This window comes from Protopterus annectens, chromosome 11.part0 (genome assembly GCF_019279795.1).
Source record: "Protopterus annectens isolate FY-2018-M chromosome 11.part0, PAN1.0, whole genome shotgun sequence".
Classification (NCBI taxonomy): Eukaryota; Metazoa; Chordata; order Ceratodontiformes; family Protopteridae; genus Protopterus; species Protopterus annectens.
In genome coordinates this window covers 1,462,546,017-1,462,566,499 of record NC_056745.1, presented here as the reverse complement: position 1 = coordinate 1,462,566,499, position 20,483 = coordinate 1,462,546,017, and the positions used below count along the sequence as shown (strand labels likewise).

At 40.1% G+C, this 20,483-nt stretch overlaps 1 protein-coding gene across 1 annotated transcript in view; it reads left to right on the top strand.

Annotated features, from left to right (window-relative positions):
* LOC122815905 (V-type proton ATPase subunit S1-like) overlaps positions 1-20,483 on the top strand; it is a gene marked incomplete at its 5' end in the record, with an annotated part of 315,745 nt that overhangs the window by 77,354 nt on the left and 217,908 nt on the right. The window contains one exon of the mRNA XM_044088754.1: positions 14,101-14,186. Within this exon, the coding sequence (XP_043944689.1) occupies positions 14,101-14,186 (86 nt within the window). The remainder of the gene's footprint in view (positions 1-14,100; positions 14,187-20,483) is intronic.

The following is a 20,483-nucleotide window of genomic DNA, read 5'->3' as shown; positions in this document are numbered from 1 at the left end:
TGTTATTCTGCTTGAGTAAGAACACCCAGCTCTGGAGGTCTTACAGAATGATAGAAGTCTCACTCTTGGACAGAGAGAAAAAAGGCATCTAATCAGAGACACTGTTCTGCAATGAAAACAATTGGAGACTGGAAAATATTTGAAATGAAATCAGGCTTGATTTGACTAAAAAGGCACTAAAACTGAAATGGAATGTAAATGCCCTGGAGGTTTTTTCTGGGAGCATACCTGCTCAAATAAAGGAGTCTGTTTTATACCGAATATTAAAAGCTATGCTTTAGTAACAGTGCAAAGACAGCTGTAAAGAGTGGTCAAAATAGATATTAGCAGAAAAAAAAAATAATTGGGATATTTCAGAAATGTTTAATATATGTGATCTGAGATCATCCAGGTGAGATAAAACTGAACTATACTAGCTGTTATCGGTGGGCAAACTAGGGCAACATGTAATGATTGGGAGCAGGTTTTGAATTTCTACATTAAAATTATAACAAAAGATGTGGTATAAGAGACTCTAAATCAAATTCAAATTGAGGATCATGATACAACAGACTCAAATGGAATTCAAATTGAGGCTGTAATCTCTCTGATTGTGTACTGTTATGGCTGGACCAGCCTTTACTGTTCCAGCATAATAGGATATCATTTTACACTGCAGTAGGATGCAATGCCTGAATAATAACAGGGATCTTTAAGTAAGCTATAATTTCTGATTCAACCTGCAGTAGTTAGGATATATTTTTAATTGTGTATGTTTGTTTGGCAAACAAGGAGATGGACTGATTCAGGACTCATTTCAGCACGGAAATGCATCTGGGAATACAAAATGAAAAGAAAAAATGTATTTTTCAGAGTTGGTTTTGTGTGTGTGTGTGTGTGTGTGTGTGTGCGTGTGCGTGTGTGTGTGTGTGTGTGTGTGTGTGCGCGTGTGTGAGGTTGGAGTGGGGGGGTGATTTGATGATTTTTTTTTTCTTGTGTTGCATTTTTGTCCTGGCCCCCTCACAAATCATTGATCTTGTCTATCTCAGTAACTCACTGAAAAGATTCATTCCCTGAAATGAAAGGCCTGTGGATCATTTCTTTATTGGGGTGAAGTGAGAGTCAATCAGATTGGGAGTAAGAGTCCTCATCTATATGTCATGGCTTTGGGGTGTGTGTTAAGCCCTATTGTTGCTATGCATGCATGCACATTAGCCTTTGAGGGAGGATGAGTAATGTGTCTCCATGAGGTATATCCATGCATGTACATGTGATGCATCCAAAGGCCTTGTCTTCCTTTGAGATGACATCTTTAGTATGAACCCCGGCCTTCAACAGTGATTCTAATGCTGAATACACATCTCTAGCACTTACCCACTCCTACCCCCAACAGTGGGCAAGCAGGGGAAGCATCACCAATCTTGTCTCCCTCTGTGGTCAGCTCCTCTAGGCATCAGAGCTGCAAGTCAAAGTCAGGACATGAGCCATCAATGTCAGAGCATCTAATGAGGAAGTCAGTTTGTGTAAAAGTCTGTGAAGTTCAATGACATAAGATTGTGAGCTGCGATTAATTGATTAGGGCTGTGTGTATCTGTAAACAGCAATCTGTGATTACTTGAGTCAGACTTTTGAAGGAAAAGATGAACTTGGTAGAAAATGTGTCACCCCAGATAAGACTCCCTGGAATTACTGGGAATTGTCAAGTGTCAACGTACAGGTAATGTAGAATGTAGCATGTATTGCATACATGACTTTATGTGTATAATTCATGAAAATAGTGGGCTGTAAGTATTTCACTGGCTCATAACTCACTGCCTATCAAGCCCTAACCCACCCCCAGCCTCCTCATAGACCTGTCCATTCCCCTGAAGCAAGATATTATGTTCGCTTTGTTTTCCTGGTTAAACATCAAGTATGTCAGGAGTCAGAAGATCTATCTACATTCTGCAGATTTGTGTTTGAGTCCTGCCATGCCCTCTGCAGTGCCATGTATATAAGAGATTGTGATACAATGGTCATCTGTGATTAATGTACATGTCTTTGCATGTACACAAACAAATGGTCCTGCTCTCCCCTTTCCCTTGTCAGCAGCTTTTCTGTGTGAGCCTTGGTCTTCATCATGGAAGATGTGCCCATGAATATGCTCCTTCCTCACTCAAGGAGAAGTGAGTAGGTATGTCCCATTGTTCCTCTCTTTCCCCATGCTGGATCTATCAAGTTCCTAAGGTACTGATATAACTTAGATTGCCGGTTCAAAGTCACAGCATTATCCTGCAGCACCAATAGAGCTAGACAATACTGACCTATAAGTGGCCACAGTGCACAGTTTTAAGGTATTACCAAAACTGACATCAGTAATGACTCACCTGGGGCTAGACTGAGCAAGCATAGATGAGAAAACAATGAAAGAATATACATATAGAACTTTGACCAGAAGTAAGTGTTTACCACTGACTCTTTTTATCTAATCGACTGCTGTTTTTAGCCAGACTCTGTAATACCAATAATTGTAATATGTCCAGGTTTCATGACAGGGAAACTAATTTTTAACATTTTAGACATTTAAAAGATTAACCTTAACATGTCTTAGGGCTAAGACTATGTTGAATATCAACACAAATTAGAAAAGCTTTATATTGAGAAGGAATAAGTTATTACGTCTTAAGTATATTAATGATTATGAGGGGTTTAATAAAGTGGCTTAAGAACAGCTTCAGTTATTAGGGAAATATAGGTAGGGATGGGCTGAGTCTTGACAGCACTAAGAGATATTAACTATGAGAATGAAGAAGGACTCTAACTTGAATGAGATATTAAGGGTGCGTGAGAAGCTGCATATAGCTATAGTTTGTGTGTAGATTATTGGGTGCAGAGAAAGGCTGAGCAATACTATAGATGTAAGAGTGGTGACAAGTGTAAAAGTCAGAGGGATCAAAACAAAGGGAGAGAGAGAAAGATAGAGACTGATATCTGGGACACTGCACTGCAGAGTATTATGTTAATAGTGTTAAGAAATGAGTCAGTTTGGAGGACTGCAAACTTTTTTCTTATTTATGGGGTGGATGGGTAAAAGGGGTGGGTGAAGGATTATTCATACTCCTTGGCTCCTGCAGTAGGCAGTAAGTGAAATGAACCCAGAAACTAGCTAATGGCAGAAAAGATGAGAGGAGTTGGTAGGCATGAAGTCTCTTCACCAATATCTGAATAGTTTTACTAACATCACTGCCGCTTTCGTGTTTTAGACACCAAAAAAGAGGCTTTGTGGGTTCTGTTCAAGCAGTCTTCATGGGTTCTATTCAAGCACTTTATTTTATGCAAACACATCACTATAGAGGTTTACTAACTATAACGTAAGTAAATTATATACAAACTAGTGACTGTGATCACGCATGCTCACTATCTTGCTGCTCATTCAAAATGGCACTAGGGATCACATGTGTCTGAGATATATACATGCACACACAGCCTTGCATGCTTCTTAAAGATACAGCTCACACTTTACACTATGATCTACAATCACCAAGATATATACATTATTTTGTTACATTGCTCACCTCTACATCTATACTTCAAATATAAACTTTGTGAGAGCCATATATGTAGATATAGGTATAGACGTAGATATAGATATAGATATAAAATTGTCTCTGAACCTGCTTTACACCCCTACTGTTAACTACAATCACAGCCAGACCATGGTCAAATAGAAATTCAAAGTTGTTTGCCAGCGGTAACCTCTTTATTAACTTTATAATCTCAGTAGGGTCATTTTTAAACACAGACATCCCAGGAAAAAAAAAACAATTATAGGTATGTTGTTGAATGCTCCCTTCTCAGATGTCTGTGTCAAAAAATATAATAACCAAAGGCATATATTTAAAATTTGTTTCACTCAAACACAAAATAGCCAAAGTATTTAAATTTAATTCACACACACACACACACACACACACACACACACACACACACACACACACACACACACACACACACACACACACACACACACACACACACACACACACACACACACACACACACACACACACACACACACACACACACAAATACTGCTCCTGCAAAGCCAGATTAAAGACCATTTAAAAATGAACAGACAAAAGCATAAGGTACTTTCATCCACAGAGAGCCCCTTACTCCACCACTAACAACTATAGTCACTTTGCTGATGCTGTATATCCCTTATTGTTATAAGGATATAAATTACATGTGCCTTTTTGGTAGCTTGGATGAACTGCATGAAACTGTATAAAGATTACAAGCATCATATCATAAGATCCAGCCATGTGTAGTACAGTTTAAACAGATGAGCATTTATGACAGAATAAGAAATATTAAGCACCTGATTATATATGATGCGTTAATATGTGCAATCTCTGTAGAAGTAAAAGTCATCTGAATAATTCCTCATTAAAGTAATCTGTAACTAATAAAGAGGTTGCTGCTGGCAAACAACTTTGAATTTCAGTACTTCATCTACAAATGCACTGCTTGCTGCCCCTGAAGAATAAATTGCTTGTGTTGCATTTAAAAAACAGTGTATTTGTGATATTGTCATAACATTTACTGAACTAGATCAGCTACATGACAGGAAATGTCTGGTAAAAAAATGGCAACGGGTTCATAGTTACTAGGCATGCAGTCCTGGGGACAGGGACACCCTTTGGTCAACTGGTGTCCTAGGCAAAAGGGCTCCACACCACCCTCCCAAACCACCTGGTGCCCCCATCCTGGCCTGCCTACATCATTCATCCAACATATTTTAAAGAAACCATTTCTTTACTACAAAAAATTAAACAATAAATACTGGAAAAGTGTCCCTACTGGAGTGGCACCTTTGGTGACCACCTAGTTGGCCTATGTCTAAGACTGGTTATGCCTGAGAACCATTAAGGAACCTCGCACAAATTCCCAACTGCTCCAAAGCACTGTCTGATTAAATGATTTGCCCAATGTCACACAGGATGTAAATGAAGGTGGAAAGATTCAAACTCTGCACCCTTGCCCCAGGAAGCAGCTGAATAACAAGTTGGAGCTTTAGCTCTATGTGCTAACTGCCTGACTAACAGGATTTACGTAACTACAGAAATCATTTATAATCTGATCTTGTACAGATGACTGTACCACAATAATATACAACAATGACTATATAAGGGGTGCTGAAGATCACACAGTTCTGATCATCACTAAATAATTCAGACTATATGACCTGACAAATGTAAAATACTGCAAAATATATTACTAAAATGCAACGTGTTTAGACTATATTGCACAGTCCAGGCCTATTAATGAATTAATTCATGCTTTAGTGCAATGCATATTGCAAAACAATTAAAAACAGTATAAATGCTGTAGCAGTAGGTTCTTTTCAACAACCCACAAGTCATAAAAAAATCAAATATATTACTGCATATAGTATACTGTTTTTTTTTTGGGGGGGGGGGCTTACATGCTTGCAGAACACCTGCATCTCATTTTTGATATCCCTATGTCTTCTCTGCAGAGAAGCATTCTAATAAGTAAACAGAACAAGTGGTTTTGCATGTGCCAAATCATAAGTCTCTCTGCTTAAGAAATTGAGTCTAGCAGTTAGTTTAAGTCTCCTACCCCCTGTACCTAAAAAACAGGATTTGACTCTCTGAGTGACCCATAACTAAGTGAGGCATTTCATACACACACACACACACACACACACACACACACACACACACACACACACACACACACACACACACACACGCACACGCACGCACGCACGCACACACACACACACACACACACACACACACACACACACACACACACACACACACACACACACACACACACACACACACACACACACACACACACACACACACACACACACACACACACACACACACACACAAACACACACACTGCTCTTACTTGAAGGCCTTCTCCTTAAACAGCCATGCACCCCAATGGTTTTAATCCTACCTGCAGGGCAGGCAACAGGCAGTCCTATGGAAGGACAAGCTATCATCTCGCCTACACATCACATTAGGAGTCCCCCAGGGACCCCTTCTTTTCTCCATCTTTATCAACGACCTTCATTCAGTCAACCCATATGCTACCTGCATTCAATATGCAGATGACTCCACCTTGATTTGTTCTGACACCTCACCAGCTACTTTATTCACATTAACCCAAAATACCTTCAATAGAGTGGAAAAATGGCTCTCCAATCAGCATCTAATCCTAAACCCCCAAAAAACCAAGCTGCTCCTCTTCTCCCTCACATGCAGGACCCCCCCCCCACCATCATTCAACATAACTGCTAACAATGGAAATATTATCTCCCCAGAAGCCCAAACTAAACTACTGGGTGTTATAGTTGATAATAACCTGAAGTTTGATCAATCAAACTATCAAAAACCATTAATAAAAAACTTGGCTCTCTTTACAGAATCAAATCTTTCCTTACCCCACTTGCTAGAACTGCAATTGCCCGTTTCCATCTACTATCAACTCTTCTCTACGCCTCACCTCTATTCTCCAACTTAAACAAAACAGATCTTAATAAACTATTATCCTGCTATAACCACATTGCCAGATTTGCTACTGGCACAGCCTACCGGACACACCACTGTCACAACCTAAATCACCTAGGATGGCTTGAACTGCCTAGCCTACTGCAGTTCAACCAGCTAATAGTGGCACATAAAGTCCTTTACCAACCAGAAAATTCACCTGCCCTAAAAATATTATTAGCCCCTACACCAGCACCCGGCCACTGCGATCATCCACTAGACTCCTAGTTCAAACATACAAATCCAACTACTCAGCTGGGGACTCTCTGTTTGCCAACTCTGTTGGAAAAACATGGAACAGAGTCCCAGCTGACTTGACCCTAGAACCCTCACTAACTCAATTCAAAAACAAACTCAAGAAATACTTCAAAACTCATTGGCTATGTCCTTGCACTTACCCTGACTAGTGACATCTCTATCACTTAGTTGTCTTACCTTCAACTACTTCTAACTTTTTCTACCACACCATTTCAGGAAGGGTCAATTGTATAACTGCTGCTCAATGTGTCTCAAACCTGAATGTAATGTTATGTATATATAACTTTGAAAATAATGTTATGTTTTGTAAAGAGTTTTATAATACGTTAGTACTATATGTGCTAGATGCTGGTATTGCTTATGACTGTAATCTGCTTGAAACTAGCACTTACTAAATGTTCAATGTGTATTATTATCTTGGAGCTTTTCTCCCCGGGCCACAGCTGAAAATGGACATATATCCAGTCAGACTATCCCGGTCAACAAATGTAAAATAAATAAATAAATACTTGCCTGTATCCAAATGCCCCCCTTGAAAGTTAAACCAATGTGCTCTCTGTTCTTAATGCTCATATGTTGCAGAACTCTCTGGTGAGAACCTGCCTGTAGAAGCAATACCAGCTCGCTGCACTTCTTTTTTGAAATTAATTCTCACTCCATCTCTGCTTGCATGCTTGCTCCTGTTTCATTGGCTGGATGTGGACACTGAACGTAGGCAAATCAGGAAAACTTTTCTTTTGTTTTTCTAATTTTTCAAGTAACAGTACGTGGTCCTTTAGCAAAGTAAGAACACTTTTACTATTTTATTTAAACTAATGTTGTGACAGGGCCCCCCTACCAGCACACTGCCCTGACTACAATATTAACATTATCTACCCTAAATAGTTTTACCAGTAATTGCATATGTCTGCCAAACCCACTAATACACCTTTTAAATTGCTCTATGTTCAACATCTACCAATGCATAAGTATATTTTATACTGTAATAGTTGCCGCTACTTTCATATGAATGAAATCTAATTAGCAAATGCATTTGTAATTGTTAATGTATATTATTCAATGTCTGTTTATGTATATTACTGAATGTCTGTCTAAGATTGTTTGTAATATTTCAGAGCTTCCTGGGTGGCTACTAATTTTTTTTTTTTTTTTTTGTGAAAACCCAGCCAGACAAACCCAGTAAACAAGAGCAAAATAAAAATAAAATAAAATAAATAAGCAGTAAAACACAGAGCAGCACATTTCTGATGCCAATACTCCATTCACCAGTCGTAGAACAAAAATTAAAACTGCAAAACAGTCTAATACTGAGTCTCTGTAAGATTTCTGGTTGTACCACAAATCACAAACCTCAGCACAGGAAATAGGATGTTAAATGCACAAACCTCCACACAGGAAATAGGATGTTAAATGCACAAAACTCCGCACAGGAAATAGGATGTTAAATGCACAAACCTCCACACAGGAAGTAGGATGTTAAATGCACAAACCTCCGCACAGGAAATAGGATGTTAAATGCACAAACCTCCGCACAGGAAATAGGATGTTAAATGCAAAAAACTCCACACAGGAAATAGGATGTTAAATGCATAAACCTCCGCACAGGAAATAGGATGTTAAATGCACAAACCTCTGCACAGGAAATAGGATGTTAAATGCACAAACCTCCGCACAGGAATTAAGATGTTAAATGCACAAACCTCCACACGGGAAATAGGATGCTAAATGCACAAACCTCCGCACAGGAAATAGGATGTTAAATGCACAAAACTTCACACAGGAAATAGGATGTTAAATGCACAAACCTCAGCAGGACAAAGGATGTTAAATGCACAAACCTCTGCACAGGAAATAGGATGTTAAATGCACAAACCTCCACACGGGAAATAGGATGCTAAATGCACAAACCTCCACACAGGAAATAGGATGTTAAATGCACAAACCTTCACACGGGAAATAGGATGCTAAATGCACAAACCTCCGCACAGGAAATAGAATGTTAAATGCACAAAACTCCACACAGGAAATAGGATGTTAAATGCACAAACCTCAGCAGGACAAAGGATGTTAAATGCACAAACCTCTGCACAGGAAATATTTTTTTTTATTTAATTTAACATTTGTTGACATGGAATGTCCGACTAGGTTCCACAGAGCCTGTTTTCAGCGGAGGCCCAGGGAGAAATGCTCCAGATGCATGTTTTTTTGGAATTCCTATTTTGGAGAGAAATAGGATGTTAAATGCATAAACCTCCGCACAGGAAATAGGATGTTAAATGCACAAACCTCCGCACAGGAAATAGGATGTTAAATGGACAAACCTCCACACAAGAAATAGAATGTTAAATGCACAAACCTCCGCACAGGAAATAGGATGTTAAATGCACAAACCTCCGCACAGGAAATAGGATGTTAAATGCACAAACTTCCGCACAGGAAATTGGATGTTAAATGCACAAACCTCAGCAGGACAAAGGATGTTAAATGCACAAACCTCAGCACAGGAAATGGGATGTTAAATGCAGCAATAAGAAGGAAAATGAAAACAAGCAATGTTCTTAGCCTATACTACATGTAGCATGCACTAAAACATAGAACATAGCTGACAACCAGTAATGTTCAGACTTTGTACATGTATTGTTTCCTGAATGGCAGTAAATTAAGAAACACCAAAGACAAAGTGAACTTTATTGTCATACAGATCAACACAGAGGAAAAAGTGTGTATCGCTGCATGAAATTTTGATACTCAGGCTCGTACCATATGAATGACAGTTTACAGAAGGAAGATATATTAAATTAATTTACAAAAATTAAATTAAATAAAAATAAAAATAAAAAATAAGATACAAAAAAGTAAATGAAGTAAAACAAATTTGAAAGCTCTGTTTACATCAGAGACACAACAAATACAACATCAGAAACACAACAAATACAACAGCAGCAACATACTCAGTAGTAAGGATATCCAAAAAACAGTACCGTAATAAATAAGAGAGGCACAATGTAAACTTACCCACCACCAACATATACCATAAACTTACCGTTTTCAGTTTTCATAGTGCAGATGTACAAAGTGAGGTATGCAGAGAGTTATTTAAATAACAATGACATATTGCACATAAATAATGTTGGTTTTATCTGTGTTGCATGTTAGGCTATGGGTTTGTTGTTCAGCATTCTGATAGCATGTAGTAAGAAGCTGTGGCGGAATCTGGATGTCCTGCATCTAATGCTTCTGTAGCACTTCCTTGTTGGCAGGAGTTTGAACAGTCCATTAGCTGGATAGTGTATATTCCTCAGTAGTTTTTGGACTCTGCATAGCTTCTGTTGGAATATATGCCCAGTAGAGATTGAATGTTGGAGCCAATGATTTTTGTGGCCTGTTTAACAATCATATTCAGTGCCTTCTGATAAGCTCGAGAACAATTTCCATACCAGACAATGATGTAGTTTGTCAGTACAGTTTCAATCGTGGCTCTGTAGAAGGTGAGTAGAACCTGTGGGGGGAGGTTGGCTCTACGAAGTCTCCTAAGGAAGTGGAGGCATTGTTGGGCTCTCTTTATATGATAGGAAGTGTTTGTGGCCCAACGTAGGTCTTGCAAGATATGCACCTCTAGGAATTTGGTGCTATTCACTGTCTCTGCTGCAACACCATTGATGATGATAGGGGTGTGTGGTTTTTTCTTATTCTTAAAATCAATGATGATTTCCTTGGTTTTCCCAACATTTAGTGCTAAGTTGTTGTCAGTGCACCGATGAACAAGTTGGTTCACTTCCTCCCTGTAGCCCCCTTCATCTTCCTTCTTGATAAGGCCAATTACTGTGGTGTCATCTGCAAATTTGATGAGTCTATTTGACTGATGCATAGCTGTGCAGTCGTGTGTTAGACCTGTGAAAAGAAGTGGACTGTGTACGCAACCTTGTGGGGCCCCGGTGTTTAGGATGATGCTGTTTGAGTGATGCTTTCCAGCTCAATCTATTTCTGGCCTTTCAGTTAGGAAGTTGAGGGACTAGTTACATATTGTGTTTTTTATGCTCAGTTTACTCAGCTTAGACAGCAGTTGTTGTGGAATAACTGTGTTGAAGGCTGACCTGAAGTCTATGAACAGCATGCATATGCAACAGTCCTTATTTTCCAGGTGGTCCAAGGTGTGATGAAGTGTTAAAGGTATGACATTCTCAGTAGATCAATTTGGATTGTATGCGAATTGTAAAGGATCAAATGTATCAGGTAGGTAGAATGTTAGATGATTCTTGACCATTTTTTTGAAACGTCATCACTACTGAGGTAAGTGCAATTGACCAGTAATCATTTAACGATGCTGGAGATGGTTTCTTGGGCAGAGGGATGATGTTGGTGGTCTTGAAGCATTTGGGCACTTTTTCCTGGCTGAGAGATATACTGAAAATGTCTATGAAGACTGGTGCCAGCTGATCAGCACAGTTTTTAAGGAGCTTCCCCACGATCCTATCTGGACCAGCTGCTTTGCCCAGATGAACCTTATGTAGGTTCTTGTGTATTTTATCCAGGTTGAGGAATAGCGATGTGGCATCTTCATTTGTGGGTAGTCTCTCTGGTGAGGTTCTATTCGATTCCTCGAATCTGCTGAAGTAGATGTTTAGCTTATTTAAAAAGTCTGGTTATCATCACATCGTGTGGATGGTGGCTTATAGTCTGTGATGGATTGGATCTGGGTTATCAACACATTGCGTGGATAGTGGCTTATAGTCTGTGATGATTTGTATCTTGGTTATCATCACATCACATGGATGGTGGCTTATAGTCTGTGATGGTTTGGATGCCTCTCCACAGCTGCCTGGGATTTTTCTGGTTAGAGAGGTGTCTTTATATTTTTAGACTATAGGCCCATTTTGCTAATTTCAGACCTTTGATGAAGTTAGCGCTAGTCTTCTTCAAAGCCTCTCTGTCTCCAGCCCTAAAGGCAGCATTACATGCTCTCAGTAATATGTATACCCCACTGTTGAGCCAGGGTTTTCGGTTAGCTCTGATGGCTACACCTTTCAGAGTAGTGACATCTTCAATACATTTTGTGACATTCACATTTTTAAGTAAAAATGTGAAATTTACATTTTTAACTAGGCTTAATGACATGCTGTATAAAAATGCATGGGAGTTGAAAATAAACAAATGCATAAATAAATAATGAAGCCCTGATATGTAGATCATTGAGTAAAGTACAGGTAGATAGATACAGCAGCACAATCAGGGGTTTAAACCCACACAGCAGATGGCACATATAAGCAGCAGGGAATACTACACCATATATGGCACACTGTGATCTAGTACAGACATTATAAACTGTAGTTAATTTAGTAGAAATTTGATAGCATCTCAGAATAAAGTCTGTCAACCACAGATGCTTGGGAAAAACTTCATTCCATGACTGTACTGCCTTATATTTAAAACAAACCTCCTTACTACCTCAAAGTTATACAACTGGCATGTGTCTTTGGATTCTCATGTGTCTGAGCTGATTTCCCTGTAAAACAAGGTAAACTAGAAGGCAAGAGGATAACTGAGGAGAAATATTATTGTCGTACAGTAATTGTAATGATGATGCTTATTAATGCAGTCGGTAGCAATTTTAAGGCTGAGGAATGCAGTTAGGCCATTAAACATATTTTTATTTTATTTAACATTTAATTACCACAATGGAGGCCTGGGGAGAAATGCTCCAGATGCATGTCTTTGGAATGTGGAAGGAAACCAGAGCACCAGAGGAAACCCACATGAACGCAGAGTGGACATGTAGACTCCACACTGAAGGCACCCCAACCAAGAATCGAACCAGAGAAACTCTTGCTGTGAGTTGACAATGCTAACCGCTTTAGCGCTGCACTGCCCATATGCTCACTTTGGTTGGAGGGATTTTCTGCATTATATACTTGATTCAGCAAATCTATTTGTGACACATACTAGTTTACAGATTTATGCAAAATATCATGACATCTATCATTTTAGAATAATTTCTGCTGCTATAACAATTATGCAAATGCCTGATGCCTCCTGCTAATACCATTCTGCCCTGTGTTACTTATACAAAATGTAACAAATTGTTTTCACAGGATGTAGTTTGACTAGTTAGAGAAAATTTCAGTCTTGCTTATATGGAACTGATACTATGAAATCACCCCCTTGCTTACATGTACAAAGTGCTGTCATTTCATGTTTTTCTTTTTTTTTTTTTTTTTTGTTTGTTTAAGACCCGGTGCATGCCATGCACACCTGTTTAGGCAATGTAAACAAAGGTATACAGCCTGAGACACACACCCTTGCTTACATGTACAAAGTGCTATCATTTCGTGTTTTTTTTTTGTTTGTTTGTTTAAGACCTGGTGGTTATTGGGTTTTCACATTTTTTTTTTATTTTCAGCATGAGCCTGTTTGCACGCTGCTACTCTATGCTTAAACGGCTGGGATCGGCCGAAAAAAATTTAGATTTTTATAAAAATTAAATTGTTTTTCATGCCAATGGACTTATATTTGCCCATTGGCATGACTAATGAACATAATACATGCTTTTTTACGAGCTGTCATGCCTCCGTTTTGTTTGTTATTAACCAAATACATTTCTGCACTGACACTGTTCTTGCACTGAGACCTGGCAGCTTACTGAATCGCTAATTCATCTCATCTGCAAGGTTTTCACCAGCAAATGAGGTAATTAGCATGCTGCACGATTTTCTGTGCAAGAAAAGTGTAGGGAGGCTCGTGCATGCTAATTCAGAAATTTACTGAATCGCTCAGCTGTCTTTTTTCCATGCAAGAGCAGCTACACTGTTCTTGCACAGAAAAATAACTTTATTGAATCTCGAGGAAAGTCGAAACCGATCGTGTATAAATAATTAAAGTAAAATAGATAAAAGAAATGGAAGTGTGATCTTTAGAAAAGAGTCAGAGCAAACTATATAGAAGAGTTGGAACGATACAGGTAGAATAATGTTTTGGTGGAGGAATAAGTCTTAAGGGAAGGCAGGCACTGAAGGAGTTTTGTCATGTTCAGGTGTCAATGACTGTATAGAAGATTATATGTGATGTATAATGTTTGCCACTAAAAACATCTCAGTATGGTTTGTTTTCATTTATATAAATTTATGATTGCCAGTGTTATCAGTGATAATTCAATAAAGATGATTCTTGTTTAAAAAAAGTAATTGTATGAAGTATATATCAGCTGCATGTTGCTTATAGTTTTATTGCAAGAATGCAAACATGACTGAAATATATAAGAAGTAAAATGTTCTATTTTATATTTTTGTAATTACAGATAAAATAATTAGAAATGTAATCTCAGCTCTGAATAACAAAGGTATTTCATATTCTGCTATCTACACTGCCGAGAGACCTTCAGCTGTAAGTAAACTAACAAGTGTTTTTGTTTTTTTGAAATGATTCTTAGCACATAATAAGCGTTGAATGCAATATAACTGCTGATCCTATGTATGATTTAATGATATAAAACCCTCCTCACCTGCATCACTACTACTTTGATCCCCTGCTTTCAGCTGGTGCTTCCCTCTCATATTTACTACTAAAATTAATTCACATTTGATTTTTTATTTTGTTAATATTATTTGCATATTGCTTCAGGTGTGTATGCAGATATCTACCTTCTATGATCACTCTGCCTTTGGGAATTCGTGCTGTTTTCTTTTTTTGTGAATGTCTTCACCAAGGATATACCTGTAAGTGGTCTGTACTGATCACTGTATCACCTGGAAAACAAACTAAACTAACTAACAATCTAACTAACTAAATAAATAGATAATTATAGAATATGTAATAAATGGTTTACTATCAAATGGTCGATTGCCACTCCATCGAACGTCGGATGGTCGACACCGGAAGGCCGAACCGTTTTATCGAAAACAATCTCCAAATGGGTTCCACCATGGGTCGAGGTAGGGGAGACGTTCGTAGGTACGACTAATATGTACTCCTACCTCAACCCATGGTAATACCGTTCCTAGATTGATATTTCGACTTCGACATTCGATATATCCGACCTTCCGATGTCGACCATCCGACGTTCGATGGAGTGGCAATCGACCATTTGATAGTAAACCGTAATAAATATCAAATATAAAATATAATCAACTGACCATTTATTTTGTAATGATTGCTTCTAAGTGCAGTAAGTTTTATTATTTTTTCCTCAACACCAGCTTCTTGAAAGAAATGCTGGCTAACATTATTTCTCAGTGGTGACTTACTGATTTGCAAAGATACTGTGACAATACAGAGGAACAGGCTGTAGAACTTGACTAAACAACTTTATAAAAACAAATATATAACAGAGGCAGCCACATTGCTTAGAAGCATCATAGGTTCATAGGTTTATACTAGGCTATCTGCCCTAAGGCATTTATAAGCCTAGCCCAAAGTTTTGTGGCTTACGCCTCCCCTTATATGAAAGAATACTGTGCCCATTAGTTTGTTGTGCCTCTGTCCAGCAGTGACACAGAGATGATTCCCGGGGTAAACCTACGATCTCCCATCCACAGGTCAAGATTTCTCTTGAACAGAGCCAGCGAGGTGCTCTGCCTCACATGGACCGGGATTTTATTCCACAGCATAGGGAGTCTCTCAGTGATAAATCTATCCCTCCAGCATGTCCTATTTATATCCGTGCTAAGGTTTAAGTCACTTGCTCTAGTGGTTCTGGTGGATTTGGATTTTTTGAGGTGGAGCATGTCCATTAGTTCTGGGTTGGACATGGCCTTGTATGTCAGGCACATGTCACCTCTGAGCAGACGGTATGCGACTGAATAGAGCTGGAGTTTCTTCAATCTGGCAGCATATGACAGATTTTGGAGTCCCTTTATCCTTTTGGTGAGGAACTTTTGTGGTCTCTCCAATTGCTGCAGATGTCAGGTGAGATACATCCCGAATGGGGCATTGTACTCGATCATTGGTCTGATAAGTGAAGAGTACAGGGGAACAATGACCTCACTAGATCTGGATGTGAATCCCTTCATGATCAGGTGGGCAATGTAGAAGGTCTTTCTAACCACTTTAGCAACTTGCATGTCAAAAGAAAGGCCACTGTCAACCTGGGTCCCCAGGTCCCTGATAACCTCTTCTGTGCTTAGTGGATTGCCACCTATATGGTAGCTTGGGGTTACCTTGTTTTTCCCGAAGGGTATGACTATACACTTTTTGGCGTTTAACTTCAGGCCATGGCTCTGGCACCAGCTATCAGTTTCCATGAGTCCCCTCTGAAGGATATCCGTGTCCGATGCACTTTCCACTATGGTGCCCAGTTTGCAATCATCTGCAAACTTTGTCAGCCAAAGTCCTCCCATGTTGGCCTGTACTTCTGAGAAGTAGATGCCGAACAATAGGGGGCCAAGGACCGAGCCCTGTGGGACACCACTTGTGACCGGCTTGGAGTCTGACATAGCGCCAGCAACTCTAACCCTGTGGGTTCTGTCCTTAAGCCAGTTTGCAGCCCATCTTGTGACATATGGGTTTACATTTAAGCTGGTAAGTTTTTCTACAATACCCGAGTGGGGTATTGTGTCGAAAGCCTTTGCAAGGTCAAGGTAGGCTGTATGGACTGCCTTTCCCTCATAAATGGCCTTGGTGACTGCCCTTGACAAAGCCAAACTGGGTCGGGTCCAATGTCTGCAAGTCCCCTATATCTTTGTTTATGAGCTCCATTATGATCCTCTCCATAGCTTTGCAGACCAGACTTGTTAAGCTTATGGGGTGGTAATTACCAGGGTCCGTAGAGGCACCGCCTTTGTGGAGTAGGACCACAGTTGCCGTACGCCACTCCTTGGGCACGTATCCTGTGGTAAGGCTGAGATTAAACAGCTGCCTTATGTGCGGGTTTAGTTCCTCATTGAGCTCGTGTAGCACACAGCCAGGGACACCATCCAGTCCCATTGATGCCGTGTTTTTAGCTTTAGAGAGAGCAGCCTTCACCTGCGCATTTGAGATGTCTGGGAGGCTACACTCCGCTGGGATAGTTATCTCTCCTTTAGGGGGGGAGAGGGGGGTGAAGTTTGCACTGAACCTGTCTGCCAGTATGTTGGCAATGTCTGTGGGTTCAGTGATTTTTGTATCATTTTGGACTAATTCTGAGCATATCTGGGAGTTTCCACCCAGGTTCCTAACATAGCTGCAAAAGGCCTTATGATTGTCTTTCAAATCCATGGCTATTTTTCTCTCAAAATTGGCTTTAGTTGATTTTATGAGTGCTCGTATATTTTTACTAATAATGATCAGGGGTGACTTCCCTTTTATGGATTTTGTTCTATCATGTAATAGCTTTCTCCTCTTATTGTAAAGTTTGTTAATGGCTGGGGTCCACCAGACTGGAGGTTTGCCCTTGGTGGAAAGAGTCTTGGTTTTATTTGGGATTGCCTGATCCATGCAGTCCTGGAGGTGTTCATAGAAGGCATTTGTAAGGGCTTCCGCAGCTTGGGTTGTGGTTTCCACTGGCTCAGGGGCCTTGAAGGATACCACACCAGTCTTGAGTAGTGTGAAGTTTGCTTTAGAGAAGTTCTTCACTGTGGTCTTTTTTGTTTGGGGTGGGGGCGGGATGTGGATTTCCAGTGAGATTAGTTTATGATCAGATCTCACCAATGAGGGATATACTTCGGTGTGGAGCATTTTGTCCCCATGTTTGTGATAATGAGATCTAGTATATTTTCTCCTCTCGTGGGAACAGTGACTAGTTGTTCCATGGCATTTGAATTTATGAACTCCAGGAACCGTTGGGCTAGAAAGTTAGGGCTTGAGTAATGTTCCCAGTCTATATTCGGGTAGTTGAAGTCACCCAATATGATGGTGTTTGGAGATACATTTATACCCTCCAGTGTCTTCAGGAAGGCTGTGTGGGGTTTCTGAGTTTGAGAGGGTGGCCTGTAGCATGCTACAAATTGTAGAGCAGTTTTGCCTATGGTTAGTTGCACCTGGATGGTTTCTGAAGCTTCTTGCATTGTCACCAACCTGGAGGTGTGGGTATCCTTTATGAATATGGATACACCCCCTCCTTTTGTGGTGTGGTCTGGGTTTTGGGGCTGGAACGCATGATATGAGGTCAAACCTGATAGTGCCGGGGTGCTCTCAGGAGCCTTGAACCAGGTTTCAGTTACAGCACAGACATTGATGTTCTCCATACTGAGAAGGGCCTCGAGTGCGTGCATTTTGAGATTTAGACTTCTGGCATTGAGCAGCATTACCCTCAGTTTCTTCCCATTTTTGTTTTCTAGGGTGGTAGGTTTAGAATTTGAGCCTTGCCTAAAAAGGCACTATGGGGTGGCAAGAGCCTTAGCCAATATCCGGAATCCCAGGGGTGACAGGTGCAAGCTGTCCCTTTGGCAGCGTGGCTTGTCAAGCATGTCATCCCAGGCAGACAGACACTGGATCCCCTTTGAATGACACCAGAAATTAAGCCAATTGTTAAAGCTGATCATCTTGTCTCTATATTGTGGCATCATTCTTGGTGAAGGAAGGATACTGCTCAGGGTCAGGGTCATACCTGCCTGGGCTACATAATCAGAGACCTCCTCTATGTCTCTTTTCATGTAGTCCAGGGAGGTACGTCTCAGGTCGTTCACACCAGCATGGACAATGACTGTGTCATATTTGTACTTGCCGTGGAGTGACCAGAGTGCTTGTGTTATGTGGCGGATTCTAGCGCCCTATAGGCAGCTTACTGTGACCCTCTCCTTGTTCAGCCTGGTGAGTGGGACGTCAGTGTGTCTGACTATGGAGTCACCTATGACAAGTATGTTTGGTGTTGTATTTGGCCTTAAGGGCTGTGACTGCTTTGCACACTGATTTTGTGGTTTATGTGTTGCTTGTGGGGTGTCTTGAGGTAGCAGTTGCTTGGGTGTCTGCTTTGGAGGCCTCTGCTGTTTAGGTAAATTTTTACTCAGAGCCTCTGAGTATGTCTTTGTGTGTTTATGTGTTTGATTCAGTGGTGTGGTAGCATTATGTGAGGCTGGTTTTGTGGTGTGTGTAGTTTCCTTCTCCTCCTGTCTGGTCTTGCCAGTCCTGAGTTGAGAGAGCTCAGCCTCCAGTTTGGCTAAATAGCTGCATCTCTCGCAAGTATTTGTGTTATGTGGGAGGAGGAGAGGGTTGTCTGTGTACATGAGGCAATTGTAACATTGCCTCAATATTCCCAGATTCACCAACTGGGCAGGAGAGGATACCAGCATCTGGCCCTTCGACATGCTAGAAAAATTGAGAAGTTAGGTATGAGACTGAATAAGAGAGGACTTAGTAAGCAAGTGGGTACTCCTGGGGGGGGTTCGCAAGTGAGGGACTTTGTATAATATAGAAGTGCTTAACCTGCAAGGAAGATGCTTTTAAGACAAGTGCTGAGCTTTTTATTTTTTGAGGGAAAAAAAAAAAAACTTATAGGAACAAGTGCTGCGCTTTTTAGTTAAGGGATATACTGTTTAGGTCACTAGTAGAGCAGTTCTAAGGGAAAAAATGAAGAACAGACTTTATGGAGCCAGAAAAAGATTAACCTTGTTAAACCGGCGCTGCCCGATGCTGCTCTAGTGGCAACTCCAGCTTCATCGGCTAAAGCACGCTAAAGCGTGCTTCATAGCAGGGGGCTGGAAAAGGCAGGAAATTACCCAAAATGGCCAATGAACTACAAGTTACTGTCTTAAACCACTCCTCTGAGGACAAACAGGCAGCTCAGTACTCCCCACTCCCACTGGTGAGTAAAGAAACTTCCCCCTAACCAAAGAAAATGGAGAAGTACAGGAACCAAGACAAAGCCCAGGGATCAGCAAAATCTGATCACTGGAACAAACTAGCCAGGAAAGTTAGGAGAACAAGAATATTTTTTTGTTTTTTTTCAAATTTTTTCACAGACAGAACAGAAAACACAATAAATGCTTTGCTTTTTGATTAAATGCTATCAAAAGCTAGTACACTTGAGTGTATTAGCCTGTAGTTTAACTTTTAAGCAAACTTAAACTAAGAAGTGCAACCAACAATTAAAGCTTATAAAAACAGGAAAAACAGGTAATACCACTATAAAATAGACAGAAACAGTCGTTGAATAACACAAATGGTCGAAAAATGCAAGAAGAAATACTTAAAATCTGGAAAGTTGCTTTTTCTGTTCTCTGCTGCTCTAGGAACTCTACTGGATACCACGAGGAGCTGTGCTGAGTTCTCTACAGCCAGAAAAGCCAGCCAAAGCGTGCTTTATAGCAGGGGGCTGGAAAAGGCAGGAAATGACCCAAAATGGCCAATGAACTACAAGTTACTGTCTTAAACCACTCCTCTGAGGACAAACAGGCAGCTCAGTACTCCGCACTCCCACTAGTGAGTAAAGAAACTTCCCCCTGACCAAACAAAAAAAATGGAGAAGTACAGAAACCAAGACAAAGCCCAGGGATCAGCAAAATCTGATCACTGGAACAAACTAGCCAGGAAAGTTAGGAGAAAAAGAATTTTTTTTGTTTTTTTCAAATTTTTTTCACAGACAGAACAGAAAACACAATAAAGGCTTTGCTTTTCGATTAAATGCTATCAAAAGCTAGTACACTTGAGTGTATTAGCCTGTAGTTTAACTTTTAAGTAAACTTAAACTAAGAAGTGCAACCAACAATTAAAACTTATAAAAACAGGAAAAACAGGTAATACCACTATAAAATAGACAGAAACAGTCGT